The 18,800-nt window shown below is 41.4% G+C and overlaps 1 protein-coding gene across 1 annotated transcript in view; it reads left to right on the forward strand.

Annotated features, from left to right (window-relative positions):
• The first annotated feature begins 5,737 nt into the window (after window positions 1-5,737).
• LOC132601455 (uncharacterized) overlaps window positions 5,738-18,800 on the forward strand; it is a 38,212-nt gene continuing 25,149 nt past the window's right edge. The window contains exon 1 of the mRNA XM_060314535.1: window positions 5,738-5,825. Coding sequence (XP_060170518.1) covers window positions 5,738-5,825 — 88 coding nt within the window. The remainder of the gene's footprint in view (window positions 5,826-18,800) is intronic.

Consider the following 18,800-nt stretch of genomic DNA (forward strand, 5'->3'; position numbering starts at 1 on the left):
CGTCCTAGGGTGTGTCTATGAGCCGTGTCTAGTAGAGTCTTGTTTATGGGTGTGAAGCATGCCACATTTATAAACAGAAGGCAGTGGGGCATTTAGGAATGATGACTGTCTTTCTTCTTCATAGATCGTGCGAAAGAGCTATAATATAAGAATTCCTTTTTCCTAATCGTGCGTAATGTTTTCAGAAAAGTTGATGAAAGGAAAAGCTACAGCAGCCCAGAAGGGCAAGATAGTGGTTGAAGAGGGGATTGAAGGGGGGTCATCTATGGATATGGAGGATAGCGAACCATAAAGTCAGGCCGTATTTTAATTTTCCCATACTTCGCCCACTTTAGAGGATCAAAGGGGAGTCTCAACCTTGGCCCCAGCACCCCCAGTTCCTCCACCAGAAACCTCAAGCCAGGAGATGAGGCAAGCCATCCTTTCGCTGACCCAGTTAGTAGCCGCTCAAGCTCAGCGGCAGGATGCGGGCCATAGTAACAGGAGTTGGAGGAAAAGAGTCAGGTCTTCAGGGTTTGATCATGAGTTTAGGGGCGCTCCGAGGTAGCAATCCCCTAGGAACTTAGTTCGTTCAACAACTAGTTCTCCTCCACCCAGGTTTGATAGATCCACTTATTCTAGGCCACCCTAGAGTCTTAGAGATTCCGGTTCTTGGATTTGGAGTGGTTCCAGTCAGGTGACATCACCAGTACCACGATGTACTCAGTATCATATGTTACATTGGGGACCATGCCATTTGGGCATAGATGTTTGTTATGCCTGCGCTCGGTCAGGCCATTTTAGGAGCAACTACCCATGGATGCACGGTAGAGATAAGGTTCAGCCTATGGGGTTCGTAGTTGACTCTTCATCACCGGTACACCCTCTAAGGGAAAGACCGCAGATATTAGCAGGCTGTGATAGAGATCGAAGAGGAATGCCCGATCCAAGTGGATCCCAGCAACATGCCTATGCGTTAGCTGCGCGACAGGATCTTGAGTCTCCCCCTGATATTGTCACAGGTATATTGTCAGTATCCTCTTATAATGTGTATGCATTGATTGATATGGGTTCTACGCTGCCATATATTACTCCGGATGTTATTGACTGTGTTGAGGTGAAAATCTGAGCCAATCAAACAATTTGAAATGTCTATGCTTGTTAGTGACCCAGTGATAGCTAGAGTTATGATTAATAAGTATGTAAACCTCCCCGAAGGGAGTTGATTGACATAGTGTGTAGAAAAATATATATAATGGAATTCTAGAAAGAGTGTGCCGGTACAACTTATGAGACAAGCTTTATTACTTATATCTTTTTATGGTAAACAATTTTGTGTTGCTGAGTTGCGTATTATATGTGTTTCGATATGTGTCCTATTAAGGCATGGGATGTGTTTTCTGGGCTATGTGTAGGTTTGGGATTGTTATGTTTACAAGGGAAACTCTGCCAAAATTCTCCCAGGAATCTAAAGGAAATTGTGGGAACTGTAGACAGAATTGTCATAAGAAGAAGAGAGGACCAGCAACGAGTGATTAAGGACAAAACTAGCAGTTAAAATGCAGGATAAACATAGAAAGTACGTATTAAACTAAGGGAATGATGAATAGGTTAGGATGGAATAAAAAACATGGGAAGGGAGATTGGTGTGCTTGAAATAGAAAGATTATATACTAAGGAGAATTAAAGAGATAGGCCTTCCAGAAGAAGTCGTAAGTTAGAAGAATTTGGTTAGCCCGTTTATGCTTGGAAGATCGAATTAAAAAATGAGCTTGATGTATACGTATATTCATGTAACACCAAATTATATTATTAATTTAGGCTTTACCTGATGATCATAGTGGGAGAAATTTTTCATGCCACTATAAGCAAGCCTTATTGACCTCGGTGAGACCTCGAGGAAAGATATTAAAAGAGATGTGTTCACAAAAGCCCCTTGCCTAGATATTGGTCGATAGTATTACTGCATGTTACACCCCGTATCTTAGAACTAAGGTTAGACTCATGTCAACAGATCTTTAGTGTAAAAACTGAAGGTTTGAACATTTTGCGAAAATGGTTGATAGGCCTACTTCGGGCAGCCATAAATCCTTGATTATTTTGGAATTTGGGAAAGTACCCTTAATGAAAGTTGTAGTATGTAGAAATACCTTTCTAACGATATATGTACCAGGCCAATGAGAGATTGGAGCAAGGAGATATGATCGTCTCAATATGGCTAATAGTAAGGCACTTAAAATTCTATAGAATCGGCTAAGTTTTCGATACGTTTGCCTTACGGTCAAATTTCGTGATAACCTGTTGGGAATTTGAGAAAACGTAAAAATTAAAGTTGTAGCTCTTTGAGATAGCTTTCCAACAGTATATTGTGGAGCCCAAACAGAGCTCTGTACAAGAAGTTTTGACCATTTTACCGAACCCTGCATAGAATGGACACACGTCGCTTTTCAGGGCGCGTGAGGGTGCGTGCAATGGCCTTGGGTCGCGGACCGATCGCACAACTCTGAGTATATACCTGTATAATGTCGCGCGATGTACGTGCGTCGCGGACCCATCTCATAACAGGTCGAGTTTCGGGTTAAAAGTCGGGATTTCGCGTTTTAAATTATATTTACCCTTGGGGTTTATTTTCGCAACACCCCTAGTCACGAAAAATTACCTTAAAGTCAGGGAGAACAAGTCCCAAGCCTCAAGAATCCTACAAGGTATGTTTTATCATGATTCTAGGTTGAAGTCAAGTCCCTAATCTCTTTCTAACTTGAGTAAACCCTTCTAATCAATAGAGTTGTGAGTGGAAAATTATTGTCGGGCGTGGAAACCCTAGAATCAAGAGGATTGAACGTCAAAAAGGTAATGTTTTTACACTCTAATGATTCATAATAGTGAATTGATGAGTTCTTGGGAGAATAGTAAATGGGTTTAGTAAAGAGAATTACACGAACTATAGTAGGGATTTGAATTGTTGACTTGAGATTGTTATAATGATATGGGTGATGGAGAATGATGTTAATTACATCTAATTGAGATTGTAGTATCACCTAGAAGTAATAGAATGGGAATTGGGTGAAGAAACACCATTAATGGAGATTGTGGAGCTTTATGCCCACTACGTGTTTGATAAAATGCTTAGATAACCAAAGCATGAATATTATTGCTAATATAAAATCCCTTTGACTTGTATTGATATAGATCAAAGTTGAAAGGGTTGACGAACACTGTATTACGCTCAAAGGCTGGAATTAAGGTATGTGAGGCTAACTATCTACGTTAGGGAATATTCATGATTCTCCCTACGCCTCATTCTTCATACTTGTCAGCAATTTGACATAGAATATAGTTTAGCCCTAGTTTCATGATATGATATAGAACTGTTATCTTCTAGGGTTGCAATTACAGAATTCGTTCATGGTTGTCACTTTGAACATCATGAACTCAGCACGTAATCTTTATAGACTTATGCATTGTTATCACATGAGTCTCAGTCAGTGTATAACCCGTTATTTGCATAAGTCCCATAATCAGAAACAGTTATCATGCTATCAGCTATAGCCAGTCTCAGTCTTGTAAATTGTTAATGTTGAACACCTGTATTTGTATTTTTGGGCCCTAGGCCACAGTTTATGCATACGTATTGCTTGGGCCTGAGGCCACTGTTTTTGTGCACATTATTTGGGCCCTAGCCCACAGTTATATTTACAGTTTTACAGGTGATCCTTCATCCAAAACAGAGAGTACTTCAACTTCTTGCTTTCCTATTTAGTTCAGTTTCAGTTTCAGTTCCAGTGTTGTATTGCTTCAGTTGCTTTACATACCAGTACAATTCAAATGTACTGATGTTCCTTTTTATTGCTTGGGGCCTGTATCTCGCGATGCAGGTAACGACATACAGGTTGACGTTCCAACTACTTAGGAGTGTTCGTATCAGCTACTGTGGTGAGCCCCAGTTTCCTTTGGGGTGATATCAGTCATGCAGTTCTCACAGCTTTCTAGACAATTACCTTTTTGTATTTATTAGAGGCTTCATAGACATAGTTCAGATAGTCAGATATTTGGTATGTTAGTCTTGTAGACAGTTATACTCAGTCGTTCAGTTGTTTTGGTTTAGCCATGTTGGCTACTGTCAGATATGTTCAGATTTTGTAAGTATTTCCGCATTATGACCTGTCAGTCAGACGTTTAGTTAATCAGCATGTGTTAGTTTTATTTTATAAATTAGTTATGTTTTGGTATCACATGTTGATTCAGCCAGTCAGTTGGTTCGCTCGGTCACATGCAGTCAGGCACCGGGTGCCGTGTTACGTTAAGGCCCAGGTTCGGGGCGTGACAAAACTTGGTATCAGAGCGCTAGGTTCAAGTGTCTTAGGGACTTTATGAAGCCGTGTCCAGTGGGGTCTCTTTTATATGTGTGAGGGACCCACACATATAAAAAGTTGACCACCAAGACATTCAGGATTTGTTTCACTTCTTTGATACTCTAGTTCATGCAGATAGAGTAATGCTTTTAGGAATTCTTCTAACTTGTGCAAATTACGTATTTCAGAAATGGCTCCAAAAGGGAAGTACAACAAAAAAAATACGGATACTAGCCAGAGGGCTACCGTTGACGCAGCAACAGAAGGGGGCACTCAGGCCCAGGCAGCCGCCACAGCTAATGCCTCCCAATATTTCGGATGTAGATGTTAGAGGAGCTATTCAGCTGCTCACTCAAATTTTGGAAAATCAGGCCCAGCGATAGGAAACGGCCCCTAGATCAGGTGCTAGTAGTGGGTCAAACAGTTTTAAGACTCAGGAGTTTATGCGGATGAAGCCGCCAGTGTTCACAGGGTTAAAGAAGGAGGAAGACCTCCAGAATTTCATTGAAGGACTCCAGAAAATATTTCGTGTGATGTATGCTACTGATACAGAGGCAGCAGAACTCGAAGCTTTCCAGCTGCAAGATGTGGCCCATATTTGGTATGAGACATGGGAACAGTCCCGAGGGGAGGATGCACCTTCTGCTATTTGGGATGAATTTGCAAACACTTTTATTGAGCATTTCATGCCAATTGAGGTTAGAGAAGCCAAGGCTATAGAGTTTGTGAATCTAAGGCAAACGTACATGACTGTTCAGGACTATTACGTCAAGTTCGTGTCATTGTCCAGTCATGCTCCTCACATGGTTCCTGATATGAGAGCCGTGGTTAGAAGATTTGTACTTGGGCTTAAACTCGAGTTGCACAGGGATGCCAACACAGCTGCTCAGAATAACAAGGTGACTATTTCCAAGATACTGGCAATCGTGCAAGGTAACGAGACAAGAATGAAGGACGAAGCAGCCCTGCAGAAGCAAAAAGATAGAGAGTTCAGCAAGAGGGCTAAGTCTGCTGGTAATTTTAGTCATGGGGGATCTCAGGGTGATGGCAACCGTCAGTTTTTTAAGAATAGGTCATCAAGACCTGCTCCCTCTACAGCTAGTGCTCCATTTCAGAGGTCCAAGTTTAACCAGAAAGGCCGGAACTTCGGAACGACAGGCTCACATTCACAGGCTAGCATGACCGACCGTGGTTTTCAACACCTTACTTGCTACACTTGTGGTAAGAGACATTCAGGAGTTTGTCGTTCGGGCATGGATGGTTGTTTTGGGTATGGTCAGCCGGGTCATTTTCTGCGGGATTGTCCGTCCGCAAGACAGAATACCGGAAGTAACAGTAATGTAGCTCAGTCCACAAATTCAGTAGCTCCCCGAAATTCCCAAGCCCAGTAGGGGCGCGGAGCAGCAATGTCCGGTAATACGGGCGGTGGTCAGAATCGTCTGTATGCACTGTCAGATCGCCAGGATACAGAGGATCGTGGAGATGTTGTCACAGGTATGCTATCAGTCTTCACCTTCGATGTATTTGCTCTCATTGACCCAGGATCCACTCTATCTTATGTAACCCCGTATATTGCTAAGAAATTTCGGATAGAACCCGAAAAGTTGCATAAACCTTTCAAAGTATCCACACCGGTTGGGGAATCAGTTATAGCTAGGCATATCTATAGGGGTTGTCCAGTGTTAATCTACCACCGCAGCACCATAGCAGACTTAATAGAATTAGAGATGGTAGATTTTGACGTAATTATGGGTATGGATTGGTTAGAGTCCTGTTATGCCTCTGTGGGTTGTAGAACAAAAACTGTGACATTTCATTTTCCCGATGAACTTATAGAATGGAAAGGTAATTCAGTAGCACCTAGGGGTAGATTTATTTCTTACCTTAGAGCCAGAAAGATGATCTCCAAGGGGTATATTTACCACTTAGTTCTAGTCAGGGATGCAGATGCCCAGACTCCAGCTCTTCAGTCATGTTATGTTCCGTGTTTTCGTATAATTGGAAATCGAGAAATAATTAAGACTTGTGTGTTATGAGGAAATATTTTGATTTTAGTGGATATGACTATGTTGGTTATAAAATTATTGGTGCTAAGACATTGGGGAAGGCCGAGGGTAAATTTGGAATTTCGGAAATTAGTTTCGGGAATTACAAAACGGGACTTTTAATGAAATGGGCCAAGAAAATTGAACAACAATTTAGGCCCAAGATTAATGGGGTGGCCGGCCAAAGGCCAAGGCCCAAGACCCATTTTTAACGGTCATGTGTTATGCATGTGACCATGTAGAAGATATATATCAAGATTGCCTTTGGAATTATCAAGAAAAAAATTCACAATTCAACTTTGAGCTAAAAGATAGCTCTCGGCTGAACCCTTTGGAAAAGAAAAAAAAAATTTATAGCCTCCAATCTTGATCTAAAAATCTTGTCCTTCTTGTGTTGTAGTAAGTTCAAGGCGCTCTCCGACGTGATACAATTAGTTTGGTGAAAGAGCGGCGTTTGCGGCAAGTCGGAAATTCAAGTAAAGGTATGAATTTTGCTATTCTAATGTTATGGAATTGGTATGAATATGTTAAGGATTGATAATAGACGAGAATTCCGTAGTTTTGATGTATGTGTATGAAGCCGTGTGTGTATGTGGGTTTAGTATGCTAGCCGTGAGCCATATGGTGTGTAAGGCAAGGTGGAATTGATTTGTTAGTTCGTTAGTTGCGTCGTTGTGACCTTTATGACGTAAATGAATGTTTAGTGAATTGAATTGGAGTTGGAAATGATTGCGGAGTATTATGGGAAAGTGTATACCTTTTGTATATTTGTGTATATTGTTGTATAATTATGATGCTAAAGACTTTAAATGTGATTTATGGTTGATGTTAATGAATTTGGAATGAAACAATGCGAGTTAGAATGTTCGTCGTAATTTTTGATGTTTTGGATGAAATATGGAAAGTAATGAACTTCGGGAAATTTTGTACATCGTTTGGAATATGATTGGAATATGTTTGAATAACCTTGAATGAGTGAATGAATACAATAAGTTGGACATAAGTTTGGAATTGTGAAGTTTGAATAAAAAGTTGCCAACTTATATAGTAAAGAAGAATATTGAAGTTAGAATGATTTAGTTGGGGTTTATGTTGTTTGTGACGTTTGGGTTGTTGTTGTTGATGTTTATTGAGCCGAGCTAAGTCTCGGGGGTGTTAGATATATAGGGGAAGTGCTGCCGAAATTTCGGTAGACAATAATGAAGTTAAGGGAATTATTAAGCTTAAGAATCTCTAATTGGTAACTTTGACCATTTGCAGATTCTGGACGAAACGGGATTTGATTTTAAGGAGAGCATAAGACGCCTATAAGGTATGTAAAGCTTCCCACTTCTTCGTTTGGCATGTCTTAGTATGTTAGGTGAATATTGGAACCTCCGGAGCATTTCTGCTCCTCGAAACCCGATCTACAAAACGACTACTATTCATTCAATTCAATCGAAGCCTAAAGGCTCTAATTTGGCTAGAATGCAACAAAATGTTCGAAACCTATCGAAATGTGATCGGGTCACTTTGAAATCATTATGTATGATCTTTTGGCCTTTATATGTTCGTAAATTATGTTCGCCACCTCAATTTGACTCGAGGTGGGCCCGCTAACCCCGAGACGCCCTATTTGTCCTATTGGGCTCTCTTTTTGGATGAACTTCGATATGAGATCTTCGACTTTGAGACTTCCCTCTATGAATCATGTTTTGACTATTATGATATGTTAAGTTTTGTTTTGAGCCATACGTACCACTTTGGAAACATTTTATGAAATAAACCTTCGTATCGGCTAAGTATTCGATTATTTTGGGTTATGAAATGACTTATGAAATCATTATGCTTTGAAAGGCTATTTTGAAATATGATTTGCATTTGTTTGCTCACGACTCCGCTCGTGCCTCCTTATGACTTCGTTCGCCGGTTCCCGGGCCGGTTATGATTCGTGCGCCCTATGATAATTCGGCCGTATGCTGTGTTACGGTTCCCGAGGCCTCGCCATAGGGCCGGGTTCCGTTTGGAGTTATGCTGTGATATGGCTAGTGATGCGATACGCTCACTTATGTTTGTGTTCGGGGATGTACGGAGATTCGAAACCTTCTGGTGTTATGCTGTGTGTGGCGCCAGCGTCGAAGTGGCGACCACGTCCTTGAGCGTGTGCATGATTTCGTTTGCATTATGTGTATGTATATGATTTGATACGGATTTTGACATACTGATTGGTACTTCCCTTTGATATCCGGTTTGCTTTCAGTTTTGGCTCATATTTCTGTACTCCGTGCTTTACATACTCAGTACATATTTCGTACTGACCCCCTTTCTTCGGGGGCTGCGTTTCATGCCCGCAGGTACAGACATTGGTGATCCTCCACTGTAGGCTTCACTCTCTGCTATTTCGGAGTACTCCTTCTTGACTCGGAGTCCACTTTTGGTACAGACTTCCTTTGCTATGTATACATTCTGTACATTTGACTATTTGGGTACGGCGGGGCCCTGTCTCGCCATATGTCTTTGTTTTGAATTCGTAGAGGCCTGTAGTCATATATGTGGGGCGAGGGTCCTATGTATGTTTATTTGATTTTGTTTTCTGGTCTTATAGCGGTCAGCTTGTTATGATGGCCCTAAATGGCCCTTATGCTTATATTTGCACTTATGACCGGCGATGTCTATTCCGCCGCTCCGTTTGGATTCGATATGACATTTTGATTTTTGCGACCGCTTAAGACATATTTTGATATAACCTATGTTGATATGACTTTTATGGAATTCTGAAATACGTTTGGCTTTGGTAAATGATTAGGTGATTTGGTCTGGGTACCCAGGTAGGGTGCCAGTCGCGGCCCACGGGGCTGGGTCGTGACAAGTCAGTACCAGTTGTCAGTGAATTTCCAGAAGTCTTTCCAGATGACCTACCCGGAGTCCCTCCCGATAGGGAAATTGACTTTGGAATTGATTTATTTCCCGGCACTAAGCCGATATCTATTCCGTCGTATAGGATGGCCCCAGCAGAGTTAAAGAAGTTGAAAGTTCAGTTGAAAGATCTTCTTGATAAGGGATTTATAAGGCCAAGTGTCTCACCTTGGGGCGCACCGGTCTTGTTTGTCCGAAAGAAGGATGGATCCTTGTGTATGTGTATAGACTACCGCCAGTTGAACAAGGTTACCATTAAAAATAAGTATCCTCTTCCCAGAATAGATGACCTATTTGATCAACTTTAAGGTGCTCAGTGTTATTCCAAGATTGACCTCAGATCAGGCTACCATGAGTTAAAGGTTAAGGAAGTTGACATTCCGAAGACCGCTTTCAGAACCTGTTTTGGTCATTTTGAATTTCTTGTCATGTCGTTTGGGTTGACGAATGCACCAGCAGCTTTCATGGATCTTATGAACAGAGTCTTCAAGCCTTATCTCAATTTATTCATCATTGTGTTTATTGATGACATATTGGTGTATTCCCGTAGTGAGACAGATCATGCAGAGCATCTCAGAATAGTGTTACAGACATTCAAGGATCGCGAGCTTTATGCAAAATTCTCAAAGTGCGAGTTTTGGGTTAAGTCAGTGGCATTCCTAGGCCATGTGATTTCAGGTGAAGGTGTTAAGGTGGACCTTCAGAAAATTGACGCTATTAAGAACTGGTCCAGACCCACCATTTCTTGGGTCTAGCAGGTTATTATAGGCGTTTTGTTGAGATATTTTCCTCTATCTCAGCTCCGTTGACTTAGTTGACTCAGAAGAAAGTCAAATTCCAATGGTCAGATGTATGTGAGCAGAGTTTCTGTTACACCTCAGAATTTTCCCCATGAATGCACAACGAATAGACTAACGAAGAATACGAGTATATGGTGTTTTAATAAGAAGGGAATGACGTTTGACGACCTTGAGTAAGATTTCCAAGGTAATTGCAATAAGAGATAGGTTATGCCGCACAATGACTAATTATAGGTTTTGAGAATGTGAAAAGTTGCAAATTTGCATTTTTGGCCAGTCGGTCATAAAATGAAATATGGACCATAAAGTGGTATACGGCCCGTAAACCACCATGTCGTATTTCCACTTACAAAACTTCAACTTTTTGCTAAATATTCAAATGATTAAATACGACTTGGAATACGGATCGTAAATCGAAATACGGACCGTAAACTGTGATCGTAAATCACCATGACCTCCAGCATACCTTTCTGGTTTTTGATGTGCTTAAATACGACCACGAAATACCGCCCGTAAACTGGAATACGGACCGTAAACTGGGTTTACGACCACTGTACACCTCAGCTATGTTCATTCCAGATCACATTTTAAGTCATTAAAAGGAGACCCAAGCTCATTAAATTCATTTCATCTCCACCACATTTCTCTCTAGAAACCTCTAGAGTACTCTCTACTCTTTATTACAAGACAATAAAAGGAAATCGATGATCAATAACACAAAATCCATGAGAAAAAGTATGTAAAACCTAGCTAAAGTTCATCTCTCTCAAGAAAACCCAAAGGAAGTGAAGTAGGGTTTTGGTGCTAAAGGAGTAATTCCCTTCAAAGCTTGTTCAACTATCATCTAAGGTAAGTTTCATGACTAAACCATGTTGTTTAAGGTATTGGAAGGTTAAAATACTTGAATTGTAGAAAGACATAGGAAATGGGTCATTCATGAGTGAATAGTGCCATGGTTGGATGGTAGTTGGGTTGGATAATGAATGTTGGATTGTTGTGATTATGAATACGTCATAAATGAAATTTAGACCATGAAATATGTATTATATATGAGGAAACACGATAGTAAGCTATAACTATAAATGTGGGGAAATTGAAGAGAAATGGTGGATTGTGGTCAATGTATATAAATGATGATTGTTGATTACAATATTGTGAATGTTGTTGTGAGCGTTTGAGAGTTGATATAGAATATGGGAAGGGTTGCATAAACGAAAGGAAATGTCGTCCAATTTTCTCTAGCGCTAGTAAGCCGTTTTTATAATCGCTAGCTAATCTCGATACAAATTCTCTTGAAGGTAGAACGTACGCACTAAAGCAGAACAAGCAAGAGGTAGCTTAGTTAAACGTCAAAGGTAGGTGAGGCTAGTCCTTTCTTTCTAACGGCATGAATCTTCTAGCATGATTTTCCTTCCTCTTCGTGAGTTGGTATATTCCAGAAAGCTAAAAGCCTATGCTTATGAATAGCTATATAAGATAAGAGACATGATATGATGATCCCATAATGATGATGATGTTATTCATTGCTTACACTCACCTTATATGCTACTCCCGTCAAGGTGAGGCAGGATGTCAATAACCGCTCCATAATGAAATCGGGGGATCACGACCCTACGTCACCCCGATAAAGTAAAGTTGTGTCAAGCCTTATGCATGTCTTATGATAAGTATGTTACGATAAGCATATTATGATGAGCATGTATGATGATGATATAACACCGCGGCTATTTGGCCGGGCAGTCACCGCCAAGGCGGGCAGCTATACGATACACCATGGCCAAATGGCATGGGCAGACACCACTAGTGGGCGGCATGAGATGATACCTCGGACGCGGGAGGCCTGGACACAGGCTAATGTTATGATTATCACACCGATCCAATATGGACGGGCAGCTTATATATATTACTACACCGCACCTATATGGGCTGGCAGCTTATACATTATGCATATATGTTATGATGACGAGTATGAGTAAGACAGCATGCCTTAGTTCTTTTATACTTGACAGTCAAATATAGATGTTCCATATTGATATTTCCTTTATGTCATTGTTCTATTTCATTGTTTATGCCTCTCATACTCAGTACAATGTTCGTACTGACGTCCGTTTTCTTTGGATGCTATGTTCATGCCCACAGGTAGGCAGGGAGGAGAGCTTGACCCAGATTCGTAGTAGCCGTCAGCTGATTTGAGAGCACTCCATTGTTCCGGAGGTGCTTATGATTATTCTTTTGTGTATTCTCATGTATATGTATTTTTGGGCATGACGGGGTCTTGTCCCATCCTTATGTTTAGCACTCCAGTAGAGGCTCGTAGATACGCAGCGTGGGTTAGATGGTCTCACGAGATGCTACTATGTATATGTATATATATTATTTTGATGGCCGAGAGGCTTGTGCATATAAACGTATTTTATGTTCTCAAATGAAAAGATAATTTTCTTATGCCTTGAGTATAAATTGATAAAAAAAAGAAGCATTAAATGAGTAAGTTGAGTAGCAGAACGAGTGGTATTCGGTGGCTAGGCCCGGGTACCCGTCCCGGCCCCTAGCTGGGTCGTGACAAAAGTGGTATCAGAGCAGTTCAGTCCTAGGAAGTGTCTACGAGCCGTGTCTAGTAGAGTCTTATTTATAGTGTGTTGCGCGCCATGCCAATAAACAAGAGGCTACAGGGCATTTAGGAAAAATGACCATCTTTCTTCTTATGAGATCGTGCGATAGAGCCATACATAATATTTTATCCTCCCTAATAGTGTATTGTGATTTCAGAATGCCGCCAAAGGGAAAAGCTACAGCCGCCCAGAAGGGCAAGACTACGGCAAAGAGGCGGGTAGAAAGAGAGCCTCTGATGAATATAGAAGAAGGAGAATCACATAATGAGGCCTTGTCTATTACTTCTTCTACCCCGCCTAATTTGGAAGGACAAGGAGGGGCTCCAGCTCCAATTCCTCCACCGGTTGCTTCGGGTCAACAAATGACCGAGGCCATACATCTATTGACCCAATTGGTCGCCGCACAGGCACAACGACAAAATGCGAGTTCAAGTGATCGGGCAGCAAGTACCAAAGCCCGTGATTTTATGAGTCTAAATCCTTCGGAGTTCTTCGGGTCAAAGCCTAATGAGGACCCGCAAGGTTTCATAGATGTGATGTTGAGGACATTGAGAATTGTCCATGCCTCTGAAACTAAATCCGTGGAGTTGGCATCTTATAGACTCCGAGATGTGGCAATTTTATGGTATAATAACTGGGTATTATCAAGAGGAGAGAATGTGCCTCCTCCGGTTTGGCAAGAATTCGTGGATGCTTTTATTCGACACTATTTGCCACTCGAGGTCCGCCGAGCTAGAGTGGATAGATTTCTAAATTTGAGGCAAGGAAATATGAGTGCCCGGGAGTATAGCATGTAATTTAATTCTTTGGCTAGATATGCCCTAGCTATGGTGGCCGACAAGGGAGATCGGGTACATTGATTTGTGAGTGGCCTAGGGCCACATTTATTTAGAGATTGTTTGACAGCTTCCTTGCAAGACGGGATGGATATTTCCCGAACACAGGCTCATGCTCAGAATTTAGAGGGGCGACAACAGCCACAGAGAAGTGACCGTGATAATGATAGGAGGCAAAGTTAGAGGGCCAGATCTATGGGAGCAGGCAGTGATTATAGAGGGCGATTAAGGCAGACATATTCTAGGCACTCAGGCCAGTCAGTGACCAGTGCGCCCCCTCGATTTACAGGTAGGAGGTTTGATCGCTCCTTCTGTCCAGGACAGGGCCAGAGTTCGAGGACCTCAGATTCCCAGTTTAGGGAAGATTATAGCAAGAGGAGACCCCAGTACCGCGATGCAGCTAGTGCGGTAGATTACATTCCGGACAGTGTCGCCAGGGTTTGGATGCTTGTTATACTTGTGGCCAGGTTGGGCACATGATGAGAGATTGCCCGTCGATGAGTGGTAGAGTTGGAGTTCAGCCTACAAGTTCAGTAGCTGACTCTTCTTCAGTGCGCCCGGTAGGGAAGACTCCTCAGATGCCAGAAGGTCGGGGTAGAGGTAGAGGGGCAGCGTCTACTTCAGGTGCTACTCAGCCCTGTGTATATGCCTTAGCAGGACGGCAGGATCTTGAGTCCTCCCTAGATGTAGTTACAGGTACATTATTTATATTTTCCCGAGATGTGTATGCATTGATAGATTCGGGTTGTACTCTTTCTTATATTACTCCATATGTTTCCGATTGTATTGGGGTGAAACCCGAGCCAATCAAACCTTTTGAGGTATCTACTCCGGTTGGTGATCCCGAGATAGCAAAGCAAGTGTATAAAAATTATGTAGTTGTGATATGTGATTGCCAGACCACAGCTGATTTGATTGAGTTGGAAATGTTTGATTTCGATGTAATTATGGGCATGGATTGGTTGGCCTCGTGCTATGCTAATATTGATTGCCGATTGAAAGTGGTTCGATTCCAATTTCCGGGAGAGCCCGTGCTTGAATGGAAGGGTAATGCAGCATCACCGAAAGGTAGGTTTATTTCCTACCTTAAAGCGAGGAAGATGATAGCCAAGGGCTATAGTTATCATTTAGTTCGGGTTCATGACACCGAGTCAAGGACACCAACTTTCCAATCAGTCCCGGTAGTAAATGAATTCCCAGACGTGTTTCCAAACGAACTTCCAGGTTTTCCTCCAGAAAGAGAGATTGGCTTCACCATTGATGTGTTGCCAGACACCAAGCCTATTTCTATTCCTCCGTATCGAATGGCTTCGACAGAATTGAAAGAGTTAAAGGCACAGTTTAAAGATTTGCTCGAAAAAGGATTTATTAGACCCAGTTCATCACCGTGGGGAGCACTGGTTTTGTTCGTGAGAAAGAAAGACGGATCTCTACGGATGTGTATTGACTACAGGCAATTGAACAAAGTGACGATAAAGAACAAGTATCCTCTTCCAAGGATTGATGATTTATTTGACCAATTGCAAGGTGCCAAGTGGTTTTCTAAAATAGATTTGAGGTCAAGTTACCATCAAGTGAGAGTTAGAGAAGCGGATATTCCCAAAACGGCCTTCAGAACGAGATATGGCCACTATGAATTCCGAGTGATGTCATTTGGATTGACTAATGCTCCGGCTGTGTTCATGAATCTGATGAACAATGTATTCAGGCCTCTCTAGGATTTATTTGTGATAGTATTTGTCACGACCCAGCTAGGGGCCGCGACGGGTACCCGGGGCTAGCCACTAAGCACCACTCACTCTACCACTCATCTTACTCACTTAAGGACCTTTTATCAACTTCATACGCGAATTATAGGGAAAGCATATTTTATATAGAAATATAAATGCTTTATATACATTTGCCTCTTGGCCATCAAAATAATATATACATATAATAACATCTTGTGAGACCATCTAACCCACACTCCGTATCTACGAGCCTCTACTGGCAGACTGTATATATATAGATGGAACAAGACTCCGTCGTGCCCAAAATATGCATATATACCAAAAGCACCTCCGAACAATGGAGTGCTCTCAATCAGGTGACAGCTACTAAGAATCTGGATCAAGCTCACCTCCCTGTCTACATGTGGGCATGAAACATAGCGTCCAAAGAAAACGGACGTCAGTACGAATATTGTACTGAGTATGAGAGGCATAAACAATGAAGGAAGACACCAATAATATAATGAGAACATCAATATGAAACATCTGGATCTGAATGACAATCATAAGAGAAGTAATGCATGCTGTCTTACTCATACTCATCATCATATAATAAATGCATAATATGTAAGCTGCCCGTCCATAATGGAACGGTGTAATAATCAATAACAATAGCCCGCGTCCAGGCCTCTGTCGTCTGGGGTACGATCTAATGCCGCCCACTAGTGGTGTCTACCCATGCCAAATGGTCATGGTGTATCCGTATAGCTGCCCGCCTTAGCGGTGACTGCCCGACCAACTAGGCGCGGTGTAATATTATCATGACATGCTCATATTATTATAGTACATGCGTAAAGCTCAAGATCAACTATACTTTATCGGAGTGACGTAAGGTCGTGATCCCCCGATTTCATTATGGAGCAATTATTGACATTCTGCCTCACCTTGAAGGAATTAGCACATAAGGTGAGTGTGGGTAATCAATAGCATCTTCATCATTATGGCATCTTAGTATTATATCTCTTATCTCATATAGACATTTATAGATATAGGCTTTTTAGCTTTCTTCGGAATACATGAACTCATGAAGAGGAAAGGAATTTATGTTATAGGATTCATGCCATTAGAAGGAAGGGACTAGCCTCACAAACCTTTGTCGTTTAAGTAATTTAGCGTTTGCTTATTCTCCTTAAATGTCACGCCTCTACCTTCAAAAAGAGGATTCGTACGATCGTTAGTTAACCAACTATAAGAACGCACTACTATTTCTCGAGAAAATTGGGCAGCATTTCCTTTGTTTATACTACTTTTCCCGTATTACATATCAACTCCCAATCACCCACAATAACAATCATAATATAGCAAATCACAATTATCATTCATATACAATGGCCATGATCCACCATTTCTCTTCATTTTTCCCCACATTTATGGTTTTGGGTTCGCTATCATATTTTCCCATGTATCACACTTATCTCATGGTCTACATGTAATTTATAACATATTCATACTCACAACATACTAACATTCATGATTCAATTCAACTACCACTCACTTATGACACTATTCACTCTTGAAAGACCCATTTCCTATGTTCTTCTACAATTCGGGTATCTTAACTTTCCAATACCTTAAACAACATAAAATGGTCATAAAACTTACCTTGGATGATGGTGCAATAAGTATAGAGTGGAATTCCTTCCTCTTTCACCAAACCCTACTTCACCTCCTTTGAGATTTCTTAGTTTGGATGAACTTCACTTGAGTTTCATACACTCGGCTTCATGGATTTAATGTTGTTGATCTTGATGTTCCTTTGATTCTCTTGGATGAAGTTTTTGGAGAATATTCTAGAGTGTTCTTGAATTGTGGAAATGAGAAATGAAATAAAATGAGGTTAGGGTCCCTTTTTAATAATCAAAATCTGATTTTTAATGAACAACAGTCGGGGTGTACAGTGGTCGTAAACCACAGTTTACGGACCACCGCATACTGTTTTACGGTCCGTCCTCCACGGTCGTATTTAAGCATATCAGAAATAGAAAGGTTGGCTGGAGATCGTGGCAGTTTACGACTCAGTTTACGGGCCGTATTTCGATTTACGGTCCATATTCTGGGTCGTATTTTACCATTTCAACATTTAACAGGAAGTCAAAATTTTTGAAATGTTGAAGGACGATGGCACTTTACGGTTCGTAAATCACTTTACGGGCCGTAAATCACTTTGCGACCACTAGGCTGGAATAAAATTCCGCAACTTTCTTATTTCCAAAAATTCATAATTAGTCATTCCCTACTTAGTAAAACATCACACACTCATACCCTTCATTGGTCTATTCATTGTAGGCTCGCGAAAAATTTCCGAGGTGTAACATTCTCCCCCCCTTTTTGGAACATTCGTCCTCGAATGTTAAACACTTGGGATTCTACGAAATTTTTTCCAGAGTTTCCTCTGTAATCTGGCGCTACCAACCTGTCACAACGGCCCACAATATCATCGCCTCACAGGGCTACATCACAATATCAACACATCTATGGCCACACACGACCAAGAACATAAAAAGTAAGCATACATACCTTATAGTCTCGGCGTATCATCATGAACCCCTTCTGTCGATTGGAATAAATGCGGATATTTGGCTTTCATATTCTCCTCCGTTTCCCAAGTAATTTCTTCCAAATTGTTGTTTCGCCATAAAACTTTGATCGATGCTACGTCTTTATTTCGAAGTCTTCGCACCTGTCTATCTAAAATGGCAACAGGCACTTCTTCATATGTCAGATGTTCTGTCACTTGGACATCATGAACCGAACCTATTCTTGTAGGGTCTCCAATACACTTGCGGAGCATCGATACATGAATAACTTGGTGCACTGACTCAAGCTCTGAAGGCAAGTCCAATTCGTAGGCTACACGACCCACCTTACGGATAATTTCATAAGGTCCAATATATCGTGGGCTCAACTTCCCCTTTTTACCGAATCTCATTACCCCTTTCATTGGCGATACTTTCAAGAATACCCAATCATTGACCTAAAATTCCAGATCTCGTTGGCGATTATCTGCATAACACTTTTGGCGGCTCTGGGCTGTTAGCAATCAATCTCGGATCACCTTAACTTTTTCTACCGCTTGCTGAATCAATTCGGGGCCTATCAATTGTGTTTCTCCTATTTTAAACTATCCAATCGGGGATCTGCATTTCCTTCCATACAAAGCTTCATATGGAGCCATTTGAATACCGGAATGGTAGCTATTGTTATAGGCAAATTCAATAACAGGTAAATGCTCATCCCAACTACCGCCAAAATCCAACACACATGCTCGTAGCATATCCTCCAAAGTCTGAATAGTGCGTTCGGCTTGTCCATCGGTCTGTGGATGAAATGCCGTGCTAAGCTTAACTTGAGTACCTAGACCTTCTTGAAAAGACTGCCAAAACTTGGTTGTAAACTGTGCCCCTCTGTCTGTAATAATGGCTAGTGGAATTCCATGGAGTCGCACGATTTCTTTTAAATACAACCTGGCATAATCTTCTGCCGAATACGTGGTTCTAACTGGGAGGAATGAG

Source organism: Lycium barbarum, chromosome 7 (assembly GCF_019175385.1).
Source record: "Lycium barbarum isolate Lr01 chromosome 7, ASM1917538v2, whole genome shotgun sequence".
Classification (NCBI taxonomy): Eukaryota; Viridiplantae; Streptophyta; class Magnoliopsida; order Solanales; family Solanaceae; genus Lycium; species Lycium barbarum.